The sequence below is a fragment of the Podarcis melisellensis genome (assembly GCF_964234715.1).
Source record: "Podarcis melisellensis genome assembly, chromosome: 13".
Classification (NCBI taxonomy): domain Eukaryota; kingdom Metazoa; phylum Chordata; class Lepidosauria; order Squamata; family Lacertidae; genus Podarcis; species Podarcis melisellensis.
In genome coordinates, this window is record NC_138545.1 from 20891248 (window position 1) to 20916297 (window position 25050).

At 48.4% G+C, this 25050-nt stretch overlaps 2 protein-coding genes across 4 annotated transcripts; one reads left to right on the top strand and one right to left on the bottom strand.

Annotated features, from left to right (window-relative positions):
• Positions 1-1469: 1469 nt before the first annotated feature.
• Positions 1470-19602, top strand: PRMT1 (protein arginine methyltransferase 1). 3 transcript variants are annotated; one of them, XM_081886032.1, is made up of 12 exons: positions 1580-1624; positions 5063-5120; positions 6365-6408; positions 10146-10247; positions 10394-10549; positions 11123-11186; positions 11651-11793; positions 12820-12907; positions 13561-13676; positions 15251-15401; positions 15938-16059; positions 18649-19602. In XM_081886032.1, the coding sequence occupies exons 1-12, from the start codon at positions 1595-1597 to the stop codon at positions 18730-18732; spliced, it is 1158 nt and encodes a 385-aa protein (XP_081742158.1). In that variant the 5' UTR covers positions 1580-1594; the 3' UTR covers positions 18733-19602. The 3 variants fall into 3 exon arrangements, with proteins under 3 accessions (XP_081742160.1, XP_081742159.1, XP_081742158.1); XM_081886033.1 differs by lacking the exon at positions 6365-6408 and having other exon boundaries at positions 1540-1624; positions 5063-5116; XM_081886034.1 differs by lacking the exons at positions 5063-5120; positions 6365-6408 and having other exon boundaries at positions 1470-1624.
• A 3443-nt stretch (positions 19603-23045) lies between these two features.
• On the bottom strand, positions 23046-25021 carry LOC309355329 (DNA-directed RNA polymerases I, II, and III subunit RPABC5-like). Its single transcript, XM_081886110.1, has 3 exons — positions 24875-25021; positions 24006-24111; positions 23046-23434 (listed from the first exon to the last, which is right to left on the bottom strand). Exons 2-3 carry the CDS (start codon positions 24098-24100, stop codon positions 23326-23328), a joined length of 204 nt encoding a protein of 67 aa, XP_081742236.1. The 5' UTR covers positions 24101-24111; positions 24875-25021; the 3' UTR covers positions 23046-23325.
• Between the last annotated feature and the right edge of the window lie 29 nt (positions 25022-25050).

Genomic DNA, 25050 nt, shown 5'->3' on the forward strand with positions numbered 1-25050 from the left:
TAGATTAGGATAAGGGATAGTGACTGTCTGATGTCTGCCTAGAAAAACTTCAGTGACTTGTAATTAAACAGAGAGAAAGACACAGGAGGAAAGTGTTGGAGGTTCAACCACTGTTAAACTCACAAACACACAAAAAACATTTCCCTCTGAATTGGCCTGAGCCTCTTGGGGTCAGATTCGTTAGTATCTGTTATGTGTTCTCTAAATTCACTGTTCAGATTCCGGTTTGGTGAGAGCTTGTCAGATTTGAACAATTTACTGTTACCATGTAACGTGCTGAATTATTCCTCACTGCGATACGTAGAAAAAGGGACGGACGGAGCTACAGGGACACGTGCATAACCTCACATTGCCAATGGCACCCTTCTTGACCAATAGGAGCTCATTAGGGCTTCGACCAATGAGCTTTCACGAAAGAATCCCCAGGCTGGTAATGGCGCGGCCCATATAGGCCTGACACTAATCAAGGAGACCTGTAGTAGTTGGATACAGACAGTTCGCGCTTTATGAACGATAACAAAAGTACCCAATCAAACATGATAGCTGTTAAATTGACAACGAGCTCGCCCAATAAGCGCTTCTGTTGAAAGAAAGGGCTGTTGCTAATCCCTAAGTGATATCTTGCCATTCTCAAATAGAATTTGACCTTGGCCATGAAGCATTACAACTTTTAAATCGTTTTATAATCGTTCCCGCCAATAATTGCCATAGAGATCCGCCAGTAAGTGAATGAAGGGCGCTATGTGGGGATTTAAATGTGAGTGACTGCCAAGGCGGCCAATGGCCATTAGAGAGTCACTTTATAGGCGGTCTCTTCCTCATCTCAGCCAATCGATCCAATATTCGGTTTTTCAGGACGGCTGTCTCCTAATTCCTTAAGCCATCCAGCTTTCACTCTGTGCTGCTGGAGTTTCTCATTCAGAATGTGGATTCCTTTTCGTGATCCCGCTCTTCCTTTTCCTTTGTCACGTTTCCCTCGTGTCAAATTATCTGAAGCGACTGAATTTGAACGCGAACGCTCTTATTTGATTGCCACTTAAATGAACCAATAGCTTCCACGTTTGAGAAGGTGGGACGAAGAGAAGACCCAATAGCTATGGAGAAGACGGAGGCCTTTATCTTTGAATGACGCTTAAGTACACCGATAGCTATTCGTCTATCGCTGGTAAAAACCGCCTCCCTGCTACGATTGACGGCCATTTCCCCCCCTCATCTAATGGCATTTAAAGCTCATGGAGTGGAAGCAACGCCCCCAGCGCTGACGGACAACTTCCCCTCCCGCTCCTTTGGATCTTTAGCCTCTGGGAGAGCTCAGCGCGCGCGCGCGCAAACGACCGACCAAGAAGCCGCTCTGCTTCTCCAAGTTGGTCCAATGGGGATTGAGCGTCGGTTGATAGACAGCTATTCCTCCTTCTGACTGTCCGAGACCCGGTCAGCCTATGAAAATCCAGAGGCGGGCTTTACTTCCTTTCCCGCCCATGTTCCTTGAATGACAACGGCTCCGCCCAATGGGCTGCCCAGTCCCCTCCCCTCCGCTCAGCAAGGCTGGGGGAGCCGAGCCAGTGCTTCTCTCTTTCTGTGTCTCATTCACAAGATGGCGGAGGCTGCAAACTGCATCATGGAGGTGAGGGGAGTGTGGGAGGGCGGGTGGACGGGAGAAAGAAAGGCGGCGGCGGCGGGGAAAGACCTAGTGGCAGCCCCAGCCCCCCTCCAGTACCCCATACTCCCCTTGCTCCCTGGGGGCGGGTGGAGTTGCTCTCCTGAGACCCCTTTCAGCCCCCTGCCTTTGAGCCCCCCCACTCCCTTGAAAGGCCTCGCGGTGCCTCGCTGACCCGGCCCCCCAAGCGCCTCAGCCCCACATCTCCCCCTTCCCTTCTGCCTCTTCTCATTGAATCCTCCCCTTCCTCACCTCTGGGAGCCTTTGGTGCCCTAGAGAAGCAGCCCATCGCCCCCCTTTCCTCCTCCTGTGCTCATTTGGGGGGGGCTCTCCCCATGGTTTTATTCACCTCCCCCACCCGGGTTAGTGAGTATCAGTCTGAAGGTGGGATGGAAATAAAGATTCAGTTGTGCGCCCCCCCCCCCCGAAATATGAATAATATTGAACAGGATCTCCCGTTTGGTTTTCCCTTCCTTTTCGCTCTGCATCCGTCTTCTTCCATCCCACTTCCCACACCATAAAGTTATGGGTTTACCCCCCCCTCCCCACGCTTCCCTCCCCGTTGAACAAGCCTGCGCTCCTCATGGTAGCCGCATGGCACGCCTTGCCCCATAGGACCCCGCCTCCTTTGGCCGGGGGGGGGAAGGCCCGTGGAGCTCCGCCCCCCGCCAGCCTCCCGCGATGTATGTAGAAGAAGCCTCGTCCCTTGGAAAGTCCTCTTTGCAACACCCCCCAGCACCGCCAATTTTTTAAAAAAAGCATTGTTTTGCTCGGTCCCGCCGGCAGGCTGCCTCCCTCGCAGATGCTCCTTGGCCCCCTTGGGTCGCTCTTCCCAGTTTTTCCCACCTCCTCGACCACCGCACTTCTCTCCCCCCCCGTAACTCTTCTCTCTCCTCCCCGCTCCCTGGCCATTCGTTGCTGTAACTGAGCTCTTTGTCCAAGGAGAATCCGGCCCATTGAACTTCCAGCCCCCTTGGGATTCTTGTTAGCCCTGCAGGCGATTGACTTGCTCTTGTAATGTAATATTCTCGCATCTTGGACCGGTGGGGTCTGCGAGCTCGTGTTAAACCCCACCGTGGACCAAAAAGGAACCCCCACATTGACTCTCATCTAACAATGGTCCCCTTTTCCTAACTGAGCAGGCCACTGCTACTTAATCAAATCCAGTTATTCCAGAAGGAAAAAGCACCCCCCCAAAAAAAAACCCAGAAGAAATTTGCTAAACAGTCTTCCTTCCCAAACCTCGTCCCAAGCAGTACCCCCAGTTTCCAACCTATCTGGGGTAGCAGCATGCTCAGCCTGTCTGTTGCTTCCTGATTCACCCCCCCCCCCCATCTTGCCTAGTTTTCACTTAAGCACTGGATCCAAACTCTTAAGTGGCTTGTTCCCTGGTAATTAAGGGGGATGTTGTTGATGGAGGGTTTGTCTGTGTCCTGGGAGGCCACCCGTGTCATTTATGGGTTACGTGTGGGTCTGCATCTTCAGTGAAATTTGATTTTAGGAAGAGAGCGCTTATTGTGCTTTGCTTTGTTCAAGGAGGTGCTAATAAAAGAGGAGGAGTTGGAGGGAGTTTGGTAATACTGGGAAATCCAGGAGTGGGTTGGGGGGCTTCTTATGGGTTGAAAAGGTGGTCAGGGAAAGCTCTCGGAACTTAGATAGGGCTAGGGTGAGCCTGGGGGCCTTGCATGTGGAGCTTCATTGGGGAGGAAAACAGATGGGGAAGTTCGGACAACAACCCATAGACTTGAGAGGATGGGGTTAAGTTTGGAAGGATGGTGCTGTGGTGAGGGAAAGAATGAAAGTCAGATTAGAAGTGAAATGTAGACTGAAATGTGGGGTTGCGCAATGTTGTAAGAGGAAGCTGTATGGGACTGGAAGCGGGGAAGAATATGTGCCTGCCTTAGCAGAGAGGGGTTTCCTCAGACAGGAAATTAGTGTGTCTCCCGCCTATTTCACCATGCGGTGATCCTTTGAACAAAGGAGCACCCAGTGTTGGGACAGTGGGGAACTCCCCACACAACTCTCTGCCATGTGTCCTTATTGAAAAGGGATCAAGGCCTTGGAAGGAGAGCTCGCTGCCCACACTAAGAGACAAGGAGGCAGTTTGCCTTTCGATTTGCATAGGTCGGGTGCCCTTAAAAACGGCCCCTCAACCACATCCCAAAACAGTTCCCACATTCATTCAAAGTTTTCGCTGAACATAACGAAGCTTCCTGAGTCAGACCACCAGTCCGTCTAGGTCAGTGTTGTCTGCACTGGCTGGCAGCAGTTCTTCAGGGTTTCAGGCTGGGACTCTTTCCCAGTCCTTGGAGATGCTGGGGATTGAACCTTGGGTGTTCAGCATACGAGGCAGATGCTCTCATTGAGCTACAGCCCTTTCCACTGGTGCCTGTGCCTCTGAGCCAGTGAGAAGCAATATAGTCTGGCACAGGGCAACTAGCACCAGACTAGAGCAGAGGCTCCTGCAAATGATTCTCTTGGGTTGGGTTGGCAGCTTGCAGTGTAGATCCTATGCGTTTGTGGGCTTTGAAAATAATGGACATATCTGCAATGACTATTGAGAGTAGTAAAACTGAATGGCAGGGGTGTTAAGCGGAATGGTCCTGAACAGGAGTGCTGAATCACAAGTGGCGGTCATGGATATTCTCCCCACCCCAAAATCTTGAAAGAGCCCATGCAAACAATATGCCATTCCCTTTTCATCTCCATACATGGCCATTTCTAGCCATGTCTATGCATCTTTGCCTATTAGTCCCTTGTGGAGATGTTGTCCAAAAACATCTGGATCTCATACCTGGCCCCTTCATCAAAGGGAGTGGAGCAGGGAGAGTAGGAGGCAGAGGGGGAGCTATTGTTGAATTTTCTGGGACGGGTGTGTTAACAGATCAGCTTGGCAGGGCCCTTAATAGCTTGGCATAGCAACCTCATTGGTATTTCAGATGGGTTTTGTTTTCTATTTACGGCATGAGATTGTGGTAATCCTGTAAGAGGGCTTTTTTGGACCAGTGGTGACCTTGTTCCATGTGCTGCAGTTATCATAGTGGCTGATTATTTGGAAGGTGGGGTGCCTGTCACTCTTCACACCATAAGGGAACCCCTACTGAGGACAACCTTCCCCTTCCTTGCATCTATCTGCCTCTGTTGCCATGGCGATCCTGAGACCCAGTACCCGGCTCCGGAAGGAGACCCAGTCTTCTTAGCCACCTGTGGCAAACTTAGCAGGAGATTCCTTTGACACACACCCCTGCCACCCTCACAGTCTGGTTTTTGTGTCCTCAACCACCTTTTTGCCACGTCTTCTGACCCCCCCTCCCCACCCCCATCGTCAATTAGACCCAGTCTCCGGCTCAGTTCCCGTTGAGCTTTGAATTGACCTTATTTCCCTTGTTACTCTCTCTCTCCTAGAATTTTGTAACCACGCTGGCTAATGGGATGAGCCTGCAGACACCGCTAGAAGATGTAAATATCCTTTGAGTTCACGAGGGCTAGACTAGTGCCCAGCCCTGGGTGGGGGTGAGGCACGCTAGCCCTGGCAAAAGAAAATCTCTTTTCCTTGCTATGTCGCCAGCTTGGCGGTGCATCACCCAGTCACCCCCTTCTCTACCTTGCACTTGTCCTCTGCTAAAAAAAATGCCTCTGTAGTTGCTCCCATGCTTTTAAGAGGCGTAGAAGTATTGCCCTTCTTCAGAGCTGCTAGGAATAACCCATCTCATTTCCCATGAGTTGTAGATGTAGCCACATTCTGCCTCCCCCCTCTCTCCTGCCCACTTGCCACCCTCCCCCCCCTTCTGCAGAATTGGTTTTTAATCCCTACCATTCTGGCTTGCTTGTGTACATCATTTGGACCACATCATTAATATTCGCTGGTGATTTTGACTTGTTTTACGGTACCCACTCAGTCCAGAAAGCTAAGTGGCACAGGAGAGAAAAGAGTGGGGGCCCTTGACCATACATGTTTTGTGGAATGGGTGTTACTAATCCACACTGAGGCTATGGAGCCAGGTCACAGTTGTTCTATTTCAGACGGTTAAATCTGCTGATAATGCGATCTCGCGTAGTCTGGAGCCTGCTCCACTTTTGATCCAAATAATTTATATATGGCTGCAAATGAAAGAAAACGGGTAGTTTGGTATACAAAAACCCAGGTTTCTGCTTTTCAGAGAGAAAACGAAAATGGAGATTGTGAGGGGGCGTTCAGGTTGAAGGTTCAGGAACCTCTTTGGGGGGGAGGGGGAGTGAGAAAAAAGAGGATTTCATTGCTGGTCAGAGAGATGGAACAGCTGTGCTCAGCCTGGCTGCTTGTCTTTGCCTGTGGCTCCTACTTCCAATGCGCTAAACACCCATTGTCCCTCTAGTGTTTTCCGAGCCTTTCTTCCCGATCTACACTTTCCCAATTCTAATACAATGCCACCCCAAAATCAGGTCAAATAAATTCTGCAGCTTATTTTTGGGTTGGAACTGGGGGTGGAGGATGGGAAGGAGTTCATACAACAAATTCGCCACCCACCCTCCATTCTTTCTTTTTCCTTTTTTTAAAATCCAAACTGTAAGGAGGCTGGTTCATTTCCAACACGCATGCAGTGTATGTTGAGCATGGAGATAGGCGGGGCAGGGCTGCATATGGACCCGTGTGGCTCTGGGGCATGGGTGAAGGAGCTGGTTGCATTTGGGAGTCTTGACTCACTGTTTCCTTAACTTTCTTTGCAGCTCCTCACTCCTGGGGGCAGGTGGGGGGTAGAGCAGCTCAGGAGGTAGGCCTACACTGGGGCAGCCTGCCATCCTTCCCCTGGGTTGGGGTGAAAATATTGGCCCTAGAGTGGAAGGGGGTGTGTGTGGAATCTGGGTCCATAGGTATTGTGGAGCTAAGAAGACTGAAGTAGAGTGTCTTGCTGGATTTCTCCCAGTCTTTTTCCAGTCACAAAAGTGGAATTGGTGTGCTGTGGTTGACCCAAAGGGGGGAGAACCCAATGGTTTGTCACTGAGACACACACAAACCTGACACTTAAGTGCTTTCCATCCCTGCACAGAGCTGACTCCTAAAAATCCAAGGAACAGGATATTGGGGCACCGTAAAACAACAACAGGTGTCTTGCGGGCAGAAGCTTTCGTGAACTGCCGCCCACTTTTGGTGCACTTGACGTGGCCTCTAGTCCGCAGGATTGCGTGCCACAATAACGTTTGCTGCCCTCCGGATATTGTTGGTCTCCCATCAGCTCTACCCCATAGGGCCAGGGGTTGAGAGCTGGGAGTCCGCATTCATCCAAAGGGCCAGAGTTTTCCCACCCGTGTTTTAGCAGATGGAATGGGAGCTGCAAGTGAGTTGCTAAATTTAAGGTGGCTTACACCAATATTATTTTGACTTAATTTTTAAAGGAATATTTTTTGGGGGTGGGGGGGAAGTCAAGGAGAAAGAGTAACCCAGGCCATGGTGGCAGATTTGCAACAGGAAGCTTCCTTATTCCAAATCAGGCCCTTAGTCCTTCTAGCTAAGAACTCTCAAAGCTAACAAATGACGACTCTCCAGGGTTTCACAGCGAGGTCTTTTTTCCACCACAGCCCAGATGCTGGGGATTGAACCTTTTTTGTGTAAAGCATGTGCTGGACCACGGAACTGCAGCTTGCCCTCATTCAGGCAGGAATGAGAGAAACTTCCACCTGCCCTATATTTTATCTGTTCAGGAGGTTTATATCCCACCTTTCAATCCCAGTAATCCTCAAGGCGGCTTGCAACAGATTGTCTGGGGAATTTCGAACACCGGTCCACAGCATCAGCAGGCGGGACTGGGAGAGACTTCTTGTTTGAAACCTTGGAGAGCTGTTGGCAGTCACTGCAGATGATATTGGGAAAGATGGACCAATGGCCTGTAGAAGGCATGTTCCTATGTTCTCCACCCGCCCTGCAACCAAGCCTCTGTTCTTTGCTCCATGGGGGAAACTTCCTAGCGTGTCACAGCAGTCTAGCTTTGGGACTTTGGAGGCATGAATCCGATGGGGGCTTCCAGCTTTTACTTCCGAAGACTGTTTGGGGGCAGGTTCAAACATCCCCACTCCCTGCTGAGTGACATGCTTGGAAATGCAACTTGTGAATGATTTGAGGCCACACCTCGTGCAGTCCTATGTTCCGATCTTCTCCTGCCCCCAGTTTTGAGCAGGAGACCTCAGTCATATGGAGCCTAGAGAAGTGAAAGTTAGGACTGGAACCTTGAAATCTGGTGGTTGCAGCAGCGGTGCAAAAGTGGTCCCCTGCTTTCTCACCTCACATTGCCTAATGGGGGCAGGGGATGCAAATGTGGTTTTTTAAAAAGGCTAGAATTCTAATTGACGCAGCAGGAACATAAACATCCCTTTGTCCTAATAATAGCTTATAATGGATTCTGTTTTTAAATGTAGCAGTCTTCTTAAAAGGATCATGAAATATTTTAAGTTTTTCCTCAGAGGTTGTCAATTAAAAGCCAAAACCACAGAAAGTGCATCAGTGCTTCTTCTTTTTTAATATGAATGCAATCAAAGTTAACCAGTCCCAGCGTAATCTGAGCTAAAAGAACTCTTTATCCAAGAATAGGCTTTGGTAATCTCTCAAGACAGGGCTAATCCACTGCGAGCACACACGCAAAATAGACCTGTGTGATCTTGATACGGGCCGGGAAGTAGTTTTGTAAATCGGCCCCCAAATGCAAATAATTCTGGTATGCTTTAGAGTTGATATTTGGCCCCATTCTAAAGCCTGTCAGCAACACTGAGAACCCAAGACACATGGAAGTGTGAGGGTGTGCTACATATGGAAATAAGATAATTAAGCTTTCATTACCCTAATGACTTAATGTTGAGGTGGAGCAGGAAAGGAGAGCCATGTAATTTCCATTGCAGACAGAATGATGGGCTGTAAGTCAGAACTTCACTTTGTCAGAGAGCCGCTATTGGCGTTTAGTTTTACATGGGGTTACTATCCCAATAGGAGTATTGCAGTGCCATCAATGTACACAATAGTTTTTCCATAGTTTCCTAAGCAAAACCGAGATACCTTAAACACCCTTGATCCCTTCCTGAAGGAGCTTGTTTACATCCTAGTAATTGGGGTGATAACAGAAGAACAAAAGGTTAAGGGATCAGAGTGGCATGGGCCATAGGTCCTTCGTGGGACACATGCATTGTGTATTTAAGGTTTGAGGTTCAGTCTCTGAATTGTGTCAGAATTTCTGGTGGTTGGTGGATGGGCATGAGACTCCCTAAGGAGTTGCTGTCCTCAACATTAGAGCCCTGTCTTTATATATTTGTTGGGCATTTGTGGCTCATTTTGGTAAAATACTGTATCAGGATTTAGACCCTGCACAGATATGAAGTTGACTCCCCATCGTTGGCGTAGCATAGGACCCTAATTCAGCAATTGAATAAGGAGATCAGTTCACTGGTGTTGCTAACCTCCAGCTAGGCGGTTTCAACTACAGTGTCCCCAATAGCCTTCTTGGCAGGGTCAGATTGGTCCCGGGGTTGCCAGTTGCTGACCCTACAGCTTGCAAATTCAGGCTTATAAAAGTCAGTTATAGTAAGTGTGTCTGCAAGTAAGCTGTTAAGTGCTAGTCTCTCCCTCCCCCCTTTGCTTTTTAATATACAAATGATTAGCACATGTGGGCTGGTACTCATATGGGTTTGGGGTGAGATGTTACTTCTCAAGATTATATCACCTGGCTCTTAGAATAAAGGAACTGTCGCATAATTGGAATATATAGTTTATGGAGAAGAGAGGAAAACCAGTCACAGATATTTCCAAAAGGCTCTGTTGGTCCCTTGGAAAAACAAACCCAATGTATTCATCCTTCAAAAACGGGATTACTTTTGCAGATGTGATGATCAGAAACAATTGAAACTATAAAGCAGTTGGTTTATCAATACTGCTACCAAAGGCAGTCACCCAGCTGAAGAAATTTTAATTGAGTGATTGGTTAAATTGTCATAGGTTTGCATATGAGTTAAAGGAATAGTCTCAAAGAAAAAAAAAGGCCTATTTCTTTTCAGCTCATTCATGCATGTTTGTTGCCTCTTCTGAGATGATGCTGGCTGCATTCCTCCTCCTACATATAGACTGTAATGCCTGTTAAGACAGCACTTGCCAGTCTGAATTTTTATAAGTAGTACTGACTTTTTTTTAGAAAAAAAATTGTCCAATTCTGTCGGGGTCATCTTTACAGTAAAATGTTTTGAAATTATCCAACCAGTTAATTGATCCAGCGAGTTAATTGACTATAAACATTGTAACCCTGCCCAAATCAATCAGGGGCATCTTTATAGTAAAATGTTTTGAATTTATCCAACCTGTTAATTAACTATAAACATTGCAACCCTGCTGCCAGCTGAAGAATCTTAAGACGAAAAGAATGAAAGCTGATGGGAATGACTCTGATGAAGAGGATGGGGGGGGGGGACTTGTTATATTGAGAAATCCTGCCTGCATGGGCCTGTTTCGCCTTAACTGCCTCTTGTCTTTCACCAGGTCTCGTGCACCCAGCCAGAAAGCAGCGGCAAGCCAACGGCGGAGGAGATGACCTCCAAGGATTACTATTTTGATTCTTACGCCCACTTCGGGATCCACGAGGTGACAGAGGGATGGCTGGGGCATGGGTTACAAAGCACCTCCTTGGCGCAGGGACCCGTTCTTGCCTGTCCAAGGGGTGCGTTTGTGTAGACGGATTTTGTGAAAGTTGACTGATGCGCCTTCCTGCCCTTTCTCCCTGCCCCCAGGAAATGCTGAAAGATGAGGTGCGCACGCTGACCTACAGAAACTCCATGTTTCATAACCGGCACCTCTTCAAAGACAAAGTGGTCCTAGATGTTGGCAGCGGGACTGGAATCCTCTGCATGTTTGCAGCCAAGGCTGGTGCCAAGCGGGTCATTGGGGTGAGTGAAGCGGCCAAAGGCTGGTTGGTCCCTTGGCTTTTGTGAGGGGTGGTAAGCATAAAAACACAAGCACTGGTAGGTTCTATTTAATCTGTTGTGGTGCTATGTGGAGTGAGCATACGGGTCTGGAATTTTGTAGGGAAGGAACTATATTCTCCAGCCACAAAACCAAATTCTGTTGTGGGAACCAGTCATGCCTATTAAGAGTGTGTTTGTGTTGCCAGCCTGACTCTGTTTCAGAATTTGGGAATGTGGGACAAGGTAGCTGGACCTCGGGAGAAAGCTGAGGTTGGAGGAGAGATTGGACATTGCTGCTCTTTTGTTTGCTATGTCTTGCTGCACATAAGACTAGAAACATTATTTACCTCCTTAGTTTGCAGTAAAACCTGGCCCCAAAGAGTGTTGAGGTCATGATGTACTGAATTGAAACAACATTTAGTGGAGGGTGGAGGGCATGAATAAGATTCTTTCCCGGGTGAGCAAGGCAAGAAGGGAGAAGTATTTTTACTTTTGTGTGCTGTACGAACATATGTGAATATCCTTTCTCTCCTTTTGGTACTACCCTCTTAACAGATTGAATGCTCCAGTATCTCTGACTATGCTGTCAAAATTGTCAAAGCCAACAAACTCGATCATGGTGAGTTAATTTTGTTTGACATTCTCCCTTGCCCTTTAAACATTTGCAATATCATGCACCTATATCAAACCTGTTTGCTTCTGCCTGTCTCTTCCTTCCTTCAAATCAGTTGTCGAAACCTCCATCATCTTTTAGTCCTTCTCCCCACTAAAAACTAAGCATGAATACAAGGAACTGAATTTTAACGCACACCCTTTCCCCCTGCCTTACTTTGCTTCTACCTTCTTCATCTGTGCTGAATTCTAGGCTGTAAGCTCCGTCGGGCAGAGGTCCGTTGCTGTTGTAACTCTCCCAGGCACTTTGTGTGTTAATTCTTTGCCTTGGGAGCGTTATGTTTTTGCAAGAGCCCCCGTCTAACATCTATTGACTAACATCTATTAATATGAGGAAATCCCATTGCTGGAGCTGGCTTGCACCTCCTTCCAGTGCAGCCCTTACATTCTTGTTATGTTTCTCTGGTGAAGTGGTGTCCATCATCAAGGGCAAAGTGGAAGAGGTGGAGCTGCCCGTGGAGAAGGTGGACATCATCATCAGTGAGTGGATGGGCTACTGCCTCTTCTACGAGTCCATGCTCAACACTGTCATCTACGCCCGGGACAAGTGGCTGGTGAGTCTCTGCCCTGCCCTGTTGCTGTGTCTGCAATTCCTGGTTCCATACTCGCACTTTCGAATCTCCTGACCTGCTGATAACTGAGTGTACCTGCCTCTCCCCCCCCCCAACCTTAAGATACGTAGGGGCAGGACAGTTTCTGTTGCTCTCTTGGCTGAAATAACAGTTGAGATAGTCAGCTCCTCCAACCTGTTGCCCACCAAATGTTTTGGAGGTTGTGGTCCAAAACATGTGGAGGGTGCAAATTTGGGGCTGCTGCTTATTAATATCCCAGGTTCACAAATCTGATCAGCTGGACAAACACCCAGTAAGCAGGACTTTCAGTATGGTGTCAGCTCCTTTGACAGTGGGACTGTGTCATGCCTTGTACACTGTGCAGCTTCCCAGGTCCTCTGTTTTGGAGCCAAGAGCTGTTCCTTGTGGGGACTCTGCTTCACAGAAGGCAGGTTTTGTCACTGGCCCTTAGTCATAAGAGCAACCAGGTGCTGAATTAGACTATGTTCCCTAGTTAGAAGGGCAGTATGCTCAAACAGCTTTTAAGAATGAGGGAAACGAAACCTCATCAAGGGGCAAAATGGCCCAGTGGGGATTTAGAGCCACTTCCTATTGGGATGGTCTGAGATGTGGAAACACATTTGGGACACATTCTTCTATGGTAGCTCTAGAAGCAAGTTGTGTATGTGTGAATAGTGCATGGTACTGCCCCAGTCTAGGATCAGCCCCTAGGAAGGCCATAGGAAAAGTTAATGTGTGACTTGAGGCTTAGCAGCAAAGCATGACTTTTAATTATAGTTGCATTTTTCTAACAGCTGCTTGAAGTCTAAAGCTCTGCAGTATATAAATTGAATCCAGGCCACTTTCTCATAATTCAAATCAGGATGGTGTTTGGATTGAAGCTCACACACATTCATCTAGTAGTTCAGCACAAGGAATCAGTTTCTCTGGGCAGGGAAAAATTATGGGCACTATAGGGCTGAAGTGAGTTGTAACAACTTCCTTCACTTATTTCTTTTTTTGTCCCAGACCCCCGATGGACTCATATTTCCAGACCGTGCTACACTGTACATCACAGCTATTGAAGACCGGCAGTACAAAGATTACAAGATCCACTGTAAGTAGCAGGCGGCACCACAGTGGTTTGCAGGGAACAAGGCCAGGCTCAAGAGCTCCCCTAACAAAGAAGACAATGGTGACAAGTGCAGGTGTTGGTGGCTGGGTGCCATAACTGAAGACAAGCTGTGCCTTCCAGCTTGGTTTGGAGCAAGTAATTCTCTCCGCTTGTAAGGTGGCCCAGCCCAGTGGCTTTCAAACAGTCCTCCGGGGATTGGTAGGTTCTCCAAGAGAAGATGAATAATGGGAAACAAGCTTCCCCAAAAGGCAGCAAGATCAAAGCTACGGCTTCCTGCGCCCTGGGGTACATTCCACAGCAGCATAGGGGTGTGGAGTATGTTCTTGGGTCAACCCCTGGTTATCCAGGGGTGCCTCCAAGCCTATTGGGCCCCAGTCAGCAGTTTGTCTGCGCACCCACAGACTTGTCCTGGAACCTTCTGCAATGTCTAGGGATTCTGCGGTGAGAAGCAGGGTTGGGGATGCTAGAGAGATGTCTTACAAAATAGCTCCCTGAAGGTTCACAGTTTTAAAACTCTTAGACTAGCCATGGGTGGGGAGTTTGGTCTGTTTCTCGATGCTGTGCCCCTCTGTGTGGGTGATCGTTACAGCCTTCCAGGATCTGACTTCACCTCCAACCTGTGTCTCTTGCCGCAGGGTGGGAGAATGTCTACGGATTTGACATGTCCTGCATCAAAGACGTGGCGATCAAGGAGCCCCTGGTGGATGTTGTTGACCCGAAGCAATTGGTCACCAATGCTTGCCTCATCAAGGTACTACTAGCTGAGTGTCACAGCCCCAAGCCAGGGCTAAGCTGCTGGGAGTTTTGTGAGATGCAGGAGTTCCCAGGAAGAGTGCCAAATGCCAGAGTGAGCAGTCTTGCTGCTTTATTGTAGATTGGTATAGGCTTACAGCAAAGCAGCCTGTCAGGTCCCCTTGCCCTTACAGACGTGGGACAGATGCTACAGCAAGTAGGCTCCACAGCAGGGAGAGGGCTTGTCCCAAATGCATACATTCTTTATACACTATGGCAGATGACGTCAGCCACCTGACCAGGGCTGCAGGTAGCAGATATCCAAGACAATACAAAGTTCCTCTTCTGGGCTTTTGAGCCCAGCATCCCAGTTTATCTAGGTAAGGGCACCGTGAGCATTAAGCCAATTAGTGGATCAATGCAGGCATATATAAACATACACGAGCTCCTTGACGGTTCATTTTGAGTGCCAAGATGGCGTAAGTACAGCTTCCGGAGCAGTTTGCCTTTGGTACCACACAATGAGACATCTTGCCCTTCTGCCCAGGGACCTCCATGGCTGCTGCTGAGAACCATGTCTCCTATGAAAGGCAGTTTGTCCACTGGTTATGCTCTTGTTTCCAGGCCAGTGTGCTTTTCTAGAGGGCATAATGCACAGCAAAAGGAACCTGAAGGTTCTGGGTGCTTCACTTCCTCCCCTTATTGCCTGTGTTGCTGCTGCCTCTTCAAAACTGTTCACGGCTCACTAGGTGGAATAAAACTCTGGCTTTCATAACTTCAGATGGATAAGCATGGAGCAATGGTGATATGCAAAACTTTAGGGGAAACATGGTGCCAGTCCATGGGGTTTGCAGTCCACTTCAGGATAAGTGGGAGGGCAGATGTGAGTGTTTAGCTGCAGTGTGTGGCGGTGCAGGCTGTTTTTGCCTGCCGTTGCTGTTGGTAGTTAAGCTTTCCTGCTTGCTCCTTTTTTTGGCAGAGCACCTTCACTCACCCTCATTGTGACACAACTGCTCTGGGCTGTATTAGTTTATTGTTACGCACGTGGAGCAGATGGCCCACTAATGGAGTCTGCAGGCAAGAGGTTGCAGCCTTGTTGTTCTGGTGGGAGGAGATGGATGGATGGAGAAATAACACCACAAAAGGAATTGACAGCAAAATGTTGCAGAGCCTGTCTTGTAAGGCTGTTGGAGGCCAGTGAGAAAGGTCTCTCCTCAGAGAGAGGAGAAAAGTCTCCTCAGGAGAGAATCTGTCAAACCTCTCACAGCCAGCTCGAAGGCCAGAGCTGACCAAACACAAATAAACAATGAGTAAAGTGCAGTCCTCCCTTAACTTTTTTTAAAATGTCTGTATTTCTGCTTGTTTCAAAATTCCCCAATATGATGGATCTTCCCCTTTGTTTATAGGTGGCCCTGATTTGATTGGCACAGGGTCACAGAAGTTTGCTTCTTAAAAGTAATGATTGGCTTTTAATTTGTAGTGTTGGGTTAGTAAAGGGCGAGGATTATTTAGTATGTTCTTGACCTCATTTCTTACTTCTTCTCATGCCTTCTCTTTATTTTCTTTCTTTCTCTCGTCACCCATGGTTGGCAGGAGGTGGATATCTACACGGTGAAGGTGGAAGATCTCACCTTCACATCACCCTTCTGCCTCCAAGTGAAGCGCAATGACTACATCCATGCCCTGGTCGCCTATTTCAACATAGAGTTCACTCGTTGCCACAAGCGCACTGGATTCTCCACCAGTAAGGGGAATGACCTTGGTTTGAGGGGTTAGCAGGGGAGCGGGCGGGCTGGTGGTCTGGTTCTGCCTTCCGAGTATACTTGAAGCAGCAGGGTGGGACTTGGTGGCTGCATCTTAACGGGCAGTAGAACTTTTGGCTTTCTAAAAATCTGCTTTTAAGAACTAGCTGGTTAACAGACTACTATTAGCCTGTACATCTGGGAAGAATGTGCTGTTGCTGGCAAGCAAGGAGCTCAGTTGAAGCCAGGAGCTAGTAGTTTATGAGGCTGGGCTTTCCTCCCAGCCTAGAAATTCTTGTAGCTTTTGCCAAGTGGGAGCTTATAAAGCACAGTTGAGGGGAAGCTTGAAGGCAAGGAGGAAGGTTCAGTTCTTTTGGGGAAAAGTACCTGAGCCAAGAGTAAAGCTAAAAGTATACTAAACCCAAGCAAATTATAGGGGACACTATGTGTAGGGCCTATGTCTCTTTCCCTATGACTGTTCTATCGCCCCACCCTGCACCCTCCGGCACATTGACCTCACATGGCTGTTGCTCCCCAGGTCCCGAATCTCCCTACACCCATTGGAAGCAGACAGTCTTTTACATGGAGGACTACCTAACAGTGAAGACGGGAGAGGAGATATTTGGCACCATTGGCATGAAGCCGAACGCCAAGAACAATGTGAGTCGAGGACTTTGGTTCTTATATGCTCCTGTAACACTGGCAGCATCACTTCCTCTAATGGCAAACAAGGGTGATGAGCCGAAAACAAAGCCCAAATGGGGGCCTCTGAGAAATAAGAGGGGGAGAAGTAACTGTGTTTCAGTTTGCAAAATACTTTAAGGAAACAAAGCAAAAAATTATTTGGGAGGGAGGAAACTCCAGAAACCAGTCCACTGCAGGCTGAGTAGCGATGGAGGGGGGAGGGTTAGTTGGAAAAACAGTAACAAAAAACCTGAGGATGGGAAGTCGAATGGTTGGCTGGAGGAGGAGCATGGCTTGAGCCTGGATAGGAAAAGGAGCTACTCCATTTAGGCGGGTGAGGATTCATGGCAATATTTTGAGGCTGGTCCCACTTGTTCAGTTAAAAATCAACCCCAGCTGTGTGTGTGTGTACGTGCGCACATCCACGTATATATACACACACACACACACACACACAGGGAAATGCACCACGTAACTTGTCAAGAGTTGCTTTGTCTTGTTCATTTGGAACAGCCACCATGTTGAGACCCTTTGTACCACAGGCGGCGACCCATTTGTGCAGAAGCTCCATCGCCGGCCCCCATGTGCGTTGGCGAAGCGTAGCTAAGTCCATCCTGCCCCATTTTGCCCTCTTCCAGGTCCAAAATGACCCACGTGTTGGCAGTTGTGCATCAGTTCCGCAACTTGCGGAAAATGGCCGCCTCCTGTAATTGCACACTGTTAAAGAACAGAAATGTATTCAGTGATGCAGAGATAGTAAAGGGAAGGCTCTGGGCCCACACAAGTTGCAAGCAGACACTTCTGTATCTTCCCCTTAAGTCCCTGTATATATAGGTACTCTCACTCTCTCTCCCCCTTCCCCTCCGTGTGTGTGTGTGAGAGAGGGGGATTTCAAGGACTTTAAAAGTGCATTAAACTGAAGTAACTGGTGAATTGACTATATTTGATGGGAGACAATATGTCCTTAATCTGGGCCAGCCCTTTATTACCCTAGTATTTTTATGACTCACAAGGACTGGGTGGCTGCCAAGCCTAGGAATTCTGTTGCTTCCCAGCATAATCCGGGCTGGAAGTTGATCTTAATAAATCTCTCCGTGGGAGCCTCTGCCAGCGGACATTCTCCCTCCCTCATTTATGTGTCTGCCCATGCTGCTTAAACAGTCTAGCTCCCTCTCCCCAGCCCTGTCTCTTCCTTCTCAACTCAGTTTTAAATTCCTTCAGTTGCCCAAAGCTCGAATAAGATAAACACAAGTGAACGTTTTAGAACTTTGACAAACTAGCGTCTACAATTTTGAGGAGGCGTTAGTATTTTGTGTTTATACTACTACTCAATGAATAACAATAGATTCTCAGTCATAGGGAAGAAACTGTTCCATCAGAAACACACACAGAGCATGTGGCTGAGTTGCCCAACATGGGAAGCCTGAGTGAAGGCCTTTTTTAAACAGGTGAGGTGCCTGTGGCCTTAGAGATGTTGTTTGACTCCAACTCCCATCGGTTCCAGACAGCATGGCAAATGGTCAGGGATTATAGGAGTTGAAGTCCAGTGACATCTGGAGGGCTATAGGTTTCCCACCCCTCATCCAAAACGAAGCATTGATGACGCTCGCTTAATATTAGCGCGGCCATGCTAAATGCCCTGCTCCTAGTGGGCATCATGAATCATTGTTCAAAATGCTTCTCTGGTTGGTCAGGGAGACACACGGAGTAAGCTTGCCCTGAGTTGCTTAGGGTTCTGAATAATGAAAGAGGCCTTTAAATTTGGCCCGGTGGCACATTGGCAGCAATGCAGTTCTTCCATGCCTGGGCCACTCAGGCCAGCTCACCCAGTCCGGGCCATAGTTGCTCATTGACTTCAGAAAGTCACATTCTTCCCAGCCAACTTGGCATTCAGCTCTCTAACCTTTCCTTTTTGAGGCATTTGGTGCAGGAAGCCATCCAGTAGGGCTGGGCGACACCTGGTTTTCAACATTGTGATATATCGCCAGCTAAACATTGTGATATGCTGATATATCACAATATCTGAAATAAGGATGGAGCTTAGTAGATGCATTTGCTGGCTTCACGATTTTCCTTGCATTGTGATTTTTGCATAGTGCACGCACACACACATACACAGTTCGCAGTATATTTCCAGGTTAAAAATTATGAAACCAGTATCACAATATGGACTTCAAACCAGTTTTGGACGATATATCACCCAGCCCTACCATCCAGTGGCATCAAGAGACGGGTGCAGTGTTGGAGGGGGGGGACATGGGGCAAGGAAGTGGCACGCTGGGTTGTCGAGAGGTTCCAAAGTTTGGGCACACATGCTTTCAATGTGGTTGTGAGTGCTCCATTTGCGTGACCTGGTAAACACATCTGTTGTGGCCGGGGAGCACCCTCAGGTGTTGAGATGTGGAAAGGAGTTAGCTGCATTTCCAGCACGGTACTTAGGAGGTAGAGGGCAAGCCATTCCCTGGGGGCACGGAGGTTATGTGAGGTTTGTTCCAAGGGAGTGTATCTCGGAAAAAACACTCTGTGACAACCACACCCCTTTCCTTTCTCTCCTCCCATGTGCAGCGAGATCTGGACTTCACCATCGACCTGGACTTCAAGGGCCAGTTGTGTGAGCTGTCTTGCTCAACGGATTACCGGATGCGTTAGCCCAGCCACCTCTTGCCAGATTTTTTTTTCTCCTCCTCCTCCTCCAACTGACCTTGCAACCCAGAGCTAACCCTCCCTGTCGTCCTGTTTAAGTTGGTGTCTCACTAATTCATTTCATTGTGTAGTTCCTTGTTGCTGCGACTCTGGGCCAGCAAGGGGAGGGGTCAGTATTAGAGGCTAGGGGGAAATAGCCAAGACCCCCCCCTCAACCCTGTTGCTCCTCATTTTCAAATCTTCCCTCCCCACCCACAACCAACCTCCCCTCCCCCAGGCCAGGAGCCAAGGCTGTTAGCACAACTGAAGACACAGGTGGTTTGTCCATCCGTCCGTTTGTTCTGAGGCCCGAGTGCCGACAGCAGACTTCCATCATGAATTTGTTTTTTAAAAATAATTATAATTTTTCTTTGGTTAGTTAAATCATTGTTGGTATCAACTGCCAAACTGTGTTGCCCAGGATCCTTGTCCCTCCTCTTGCCCTGTTTTCTGGAGTAACTGCTCCTGACACTATCCTCTGCTCCAGTGTAAACGCTGCTCAGTTTTTTGAAGGGTACACTTCTATCCAGTGCCCAAATGGGGGTGGGGGTTCCCAACAGGTTTTTATCAAGAGGGCACGTGGAGGGGTGTGGGTGGAAAAGGCATCTCCATTTTGTGAGTGTTAAGTTTTTTTCCCCACTGACGGTTTTGTACTCCCCCCCCCCCTTAACAATTCCCTGTTCGGATCTGTGAAAGGGAGTTGTGTGGGGTTTTTCTTTTTCTTTTTTAAATCCCTTGCCCCTTCGAAAGCTGACATCGTGTGACTGTTTCATAACTTATGGTTTTTATATGGTTACATTCATGAGGGAAAAAATAATAATAAAGAAGTTGAAACCACCTCTTTTACTCAAACATATTGCTTGCCTGTCTGCCTGATGGCCTTAGGGTTGCATTTAGAGAGGGGCCCTTTCCTTGGGCCCAGCCTCACTGCTTGTCTCTCCCCACTACCCCAAACAAACCCCAACAACTATGTGGACAGAAGAACAGAAGTACAATGTAAGGTGTAGGACTCTTGAACCAGCTGTCGAACCTCACAAGGCAGAACCTACAGCCACACACAAAAAAATGAGGTTATTGAGGAAGACATGCTTTTGTTCCATAACACTGTGGCTTCGGACTAGTTACAGATACAGTGGTGTTCTCTCCAGAGCCGTCCCAAGACATGTTACTGGAGATGGAGAACAAGGCCCCTCATTCCCATTGCCAGGTACAGAAACCAATGGGCCCGGCAAGTGGATTGTTCTCGGACCCAATTGCACCAGCAGTGTCTTCAGATTCTTGATACAAATCGTGTTTTAAGTGGGGAGCCTAGATTATCAAGAAGGTTAACTGCATGCCCAGCTATTCCTTGATTTTAAGATGGAGGGGAAGAATTTGGATCGGGGGGCGAATGCTGGTCCTGTGGTTGGGAGCCGACACTGCACCTTGGATGCAGGTACCAAAACTCCAGTATAAAGTGCCAGAAGAGCTGGACGCTGGAATGTCTCCCTCAAATTCACAAAAGGACAGTACCTTTATTAGGCCCATCGAAAGATCACAAAATAGTGTGCACGCTGGTGGGAATGGTTGGTGTCGTGAAGGTATTGACAAAACCAGATTTTCTTGACCAATGTAGGCACATGGTTTTTTGTTCTATGGGTCTCTGGCAGGGGTGTGAAGGAGGCTGAACAAAAGGGGCCGTGGAGACTTCCCTAGGATATAATTTTGATCAAAGCTGTTAAGGAGTGCTTTACAGAGATCTGCTTCTCTACGTGAAACATCACTGAGGTGATGCTGAACCATGCTGTGTTCCCCTTTTTGAAGAAGGCAGTTCCGGCTGCAAAGAAGGCTGTAATTTGGACCTGGAGGGAATTATGAACTGGCAGGTGCCTTCACCATATCTTAGTGCTAGAGGGCTGCTTCAGGAGGTACCTGGCATCCCCAAATACAGGGCTGGGAAGGACTCTCAGAGAACCACAGCCAGTCCATGTGGACAGTACAGCACTAGATATTGCCCTTTGTATAAGGAAACTTCTTGCACTCATAATTTGCATGCAGGAGGTACCACATTCTCTGGCATTTCAAGGTAAAAGGATTAGCTAAGCAGGCAATGCTTACCTCTGCCTGTAACAAAGTGTAGCCTAATCTAGCTTCCTGTTTTTGAGTCTAGTAAAGGCAGGCTGGTAGACTGGGCCTATCCTCAACTCTGGTGCCTAGGCAGGTTCAGAAACAAGCTGCATTGGCCTCAGTCTGCAAGGCAACAGGTGAAATTGCCGCAACTTTCAGCCCATCACCGGCAGAGCTGCCATCCTTGGTGCTCCCCCCACTTGTGTGGAAGCCAGCGCCAGTCTGGGGGATCCTTTAACTGCTTGGAGTAGCAACTGCACACTCAGCTGAGCAGTTAAAAGATGCAGAGGGAGGAACAAGCTGTATCAGCGCTGATGCAGATTTTTTCTCCCTCTATGCACTATGAGGGCAGAATGGGATGGTGGTTTCACAAACACTCGCTGGAGGAAGTCGCTAGTAGAGGGACTCTGAAGTGGTGGTTTCGCCAGCAATAGACTACTGGGGGAAGCCAACATCGCAGTCTGCTCATACCGGTCCTGGATGATATATTAATATATCACCCAGGCCTAGAACAAGCCTCAGAACTTCGCCAGCATCAGCAGTTTCAGTGGTATTTTGCTGTTGTGCATCATTGAATCTGGAAACCTGAATGAGACATGAAGCCCTTGCTCCTAGAGATTCTAACCTAAACACTGAATTGGCTTTGGTGGTCTTGAGCATGGGTAGGCAAACTAAGGCCTGGGGGCCGGATGCGACCCAATCGCCTTCTAAATCCGGCCCACAGACGGTCCAGGAACCAGCGTGTTTTTACATGAGTAGAATGTGCCCTTTTATTTAAAATGCATCTCTGGGTTATTTGTGGGGCATAGGAATTCATTCATTTTCTTTTTTCCTCCCTGAGGGACAATGAACCGACCCCCTGCTGAGAAAGGTTGCTGACCCCTGGTCTTGAGCTTAACTTCTGCACCACTAAAAGTGGATTCTGAAAGCTCTGGAAGGTTTATGTGTGGCCATGCTAATTTATATAAATGGACGTTTTACCTGTGCCTACTTACAGTACTAATTCCTGTTCAATAGGCATCACTTATCGAACTAGGCTTCAGCTAGTCTGGTAGTGGTTGCCAACCTTTGTGGACCAGTGGGCAGCAGTCACAAAATGGTTATGGGGAGAACACAAAATGGCTGCCACATGTAAGAGACAGGAACAAAATGGAGGCGAGGGCCGGTGTCCGGTTCTTGCAGCCAAGGAAACGCAGGTGGAGGAAAGGCTATGTCGGTGGAAAAACAAACTGAGCAGGAACAGCAAACAACCTCTCGTGTCGGTTTTTGAGGGGATATTCACTGATCCCTTTTGCAGGTGTTGTAAGAGGTACTCGCAGGCACACTGGCAGCCTTGGCGGTCACACCGGCAAGTTCTGAGCTACTGCCTGCCCTAAAGTGGGGTCCATACATTCAAGAGACCAAAATTTGTTTGAAGTTTGGTAGCGTCAAAGCCAATTTCCTTGGAGGTGGTAGCTGGGTCCCTGCTAATCCTTTAGTTAGCATGCATGAAGTCCAATTAAATCAGTTGTGAAATCAACACTGGGTTCACAGTAGCCAGTTTGCATATATGTTTAAATAAACTATATATCCTAAAAACACCACAGACTGCTGTGCCCTCTCCAAAAAGGAACACAGACCCTGAGTAAAACATTTGCAACCTCCTGAACCGCACAAGAAGAAGGGGTTGTGTGTATTATGTTCCTGTGGCCTGTAAATCTTGGCTCCTGTAATCTCGGGGGCATTCTTGTTTTTAAGGAGAACGGTGCTTCTCTCTCCCCTTGCTGCCATACCCTGTTCGCTTTTTCAGGAACTGAGGAAATCTGGGACCCATGGTTCTTGGAAGGGCACGTCTCCTGAAATCATTCTATGTTCTGTTGGAAAGCCTGCTTCAATAATTCGCTGTTCAGAGTACTGTCTGTTCTGATTTAACACTAGTTCTGATCAAATCTCACAAGATTGTTCCAAAAAGGTGGGCAAGCCTATATGCAGGGAAACAAGGCTGCATAAACCACTCCAAACATAATGAAATATGTTTCTCCTTTCATTCAAAATACAAATCCTGAGGAAGGCAGCATTGAAGACAAAATCAAAAGTAAAATCTACTCTACAAGCATATATCACAAAATACCAAAGATCATTTTGCTCAACCCCACCCCACCCCAAAAACCCCACGGAAACAACACAAGAGTAAATTTGTGTGTATCATTCTTTTGGGAACACAGTGCATGTGCTCCTATGCACCATGCTATTTATTGCACATCACTGAATGAGACAGAATCCTCCATTGCACAACAGCACCCTCCAGTGGGAGGTGCCTGGTTTGGATATAATCTGAAGACAGACTATCTATCATCTATCTATCTATCTATCTATCTATCTATCTATCTATCTATCTATCTATCCATCCATCCACGGGGGGGGGGGGGGTATCTTCCAGCCTCATTGTGGCTCTGTTCCAGGGTGCCAATGCTACTACTTCTCCAGGGGCGCATAGTTCAGCAACTTTTCAATCAAATCCACGTGTGACAGGAGCATCCTCCGACAGCAGTAGCGCTTCAGGCCAAGGGCGTCCAACGCATCCCTGAGAGAGGGAACGGAAAAATGAGTGGGTGGTCTCAAGATTTTTGCTCTGGATTTTCTCTCCCTTTCTCTTTCTCCTGACTCGGATTGCCAACCTTTCAGTGGGCCTCTGCTCCTGCGCCTTTGATCAGTGGCCTGCTCTGGACTGGAGACAGATAAATACCCGTGTCCAGTGTAGAGAGTTAGCCAGTTTTATCCAATTTATCCCGCACTCTGAGGGCAGCAGCCCTGTATAGGGAAATGTGTAATGTTTTATTATATGCTGGAAGTCTCCCTGAGTGGCTGTGACAACCCAGTCAGATGGGCAGGATACAAATAAAACAACAATAACAACAACAACAACTGGAAGGAGTCCAGAAGCCATTTACAGAGATGGGGGAAAGCAGACCATTAAAACGTTACAGGTATACTAAAAGTTTTCATCCAAAAAAGTCGTGTAGTAAAAGTTATTATTATCTGTGATAACAGGATGGGGGGCTAGATGCGCCTTTGGCCTGCTTCGGCAGGTCAACAGAGAAAGATAAGGTAGAAATCCTAGACGATACAGCAAAGAGGCAAACCTGTGGACTCACCCTTCTGTGTATTCCGCCTGCAAGAGGCCCAGGTAGGCTTCCCACTTGTTGCCCACGACTTTCCCGCAGGTGAAGCACCGAACTGGGATGATCATTGTGAGGTGGCCTAAAAAGGAATATATTTTGGGGAGGGAGAAATAGGAAGAGAGGCAAGTCACCCAGGCTTCCTCTCTTCCCACCAAACCTTCCTAGGCTACCTAGCTATTCTTAGTGTTGCAGGAATTTATCCGTTAACATTAGTTTACAGCAGGGCCCCCCCAACTTGAATAAAATATTGCGGGGGTCTAGGTAAGTCCTGCCCCCACATAATTGATCACAGGATGCAGTGCACCCACACCGTTTAAATGGGAATATTCCTCAACTTTGAGGCACCCGGCCCCTCAAATATTTTATTGTGGGGGACTCCAGCTCCCACCAACCCCAGCTGGCCTGGCCAATGGCCAAAGGTGATGGAAGCCGTAGCCCCCCCCCCATCTTAGGTTAAGGCCACGCCCTCACCTCCGGCTTTTACGCTTGTAAACAGCTTCAGGGAAGGCTGAAATTCAACAGGTGCTGCTTCCCTCTGTTACTGCGTCTTCCCCACTCTACAAGCTTCACCGGGTGAATCTCTGCCTCTCGTGCCTTTGGAGCCGTCCCGAACAGCCTTCCGCTCCCCTAAGCGCTTCCCCCATTCCTGCTTCCACCTTCGGGAAGTGGGGGCGGCCCTCGCCCTCCCCGGATCTCTCACTCCCCGGCCCCACACATCCACTTTCTCCGGGCCTTCTCCCGCCAGCTCGGCGCTCCCCAGACCTGCCTCCCTCCCATTGGCCATCTTTCCCCCTCGCCCTCCTCCCCGGCCGACCCTTCTCCTTCTCCCCGCCGCTCCCCACCTTCCTCTCGGCCTCGGCCGCCTTCCTCTCTCCCGGGGATCCCTCGTGGTTCTGGCGCAGTAGCGAGGCCGAGGGCTGGCTTCTTCCGCTGCCCGCAAGAGGGAGACACAAGCGTCGCCGCGGCAGCAGCAGCAGCAGGAGGAGGAGCCCCGACGGCGACGACGCCCCTTCCTAGC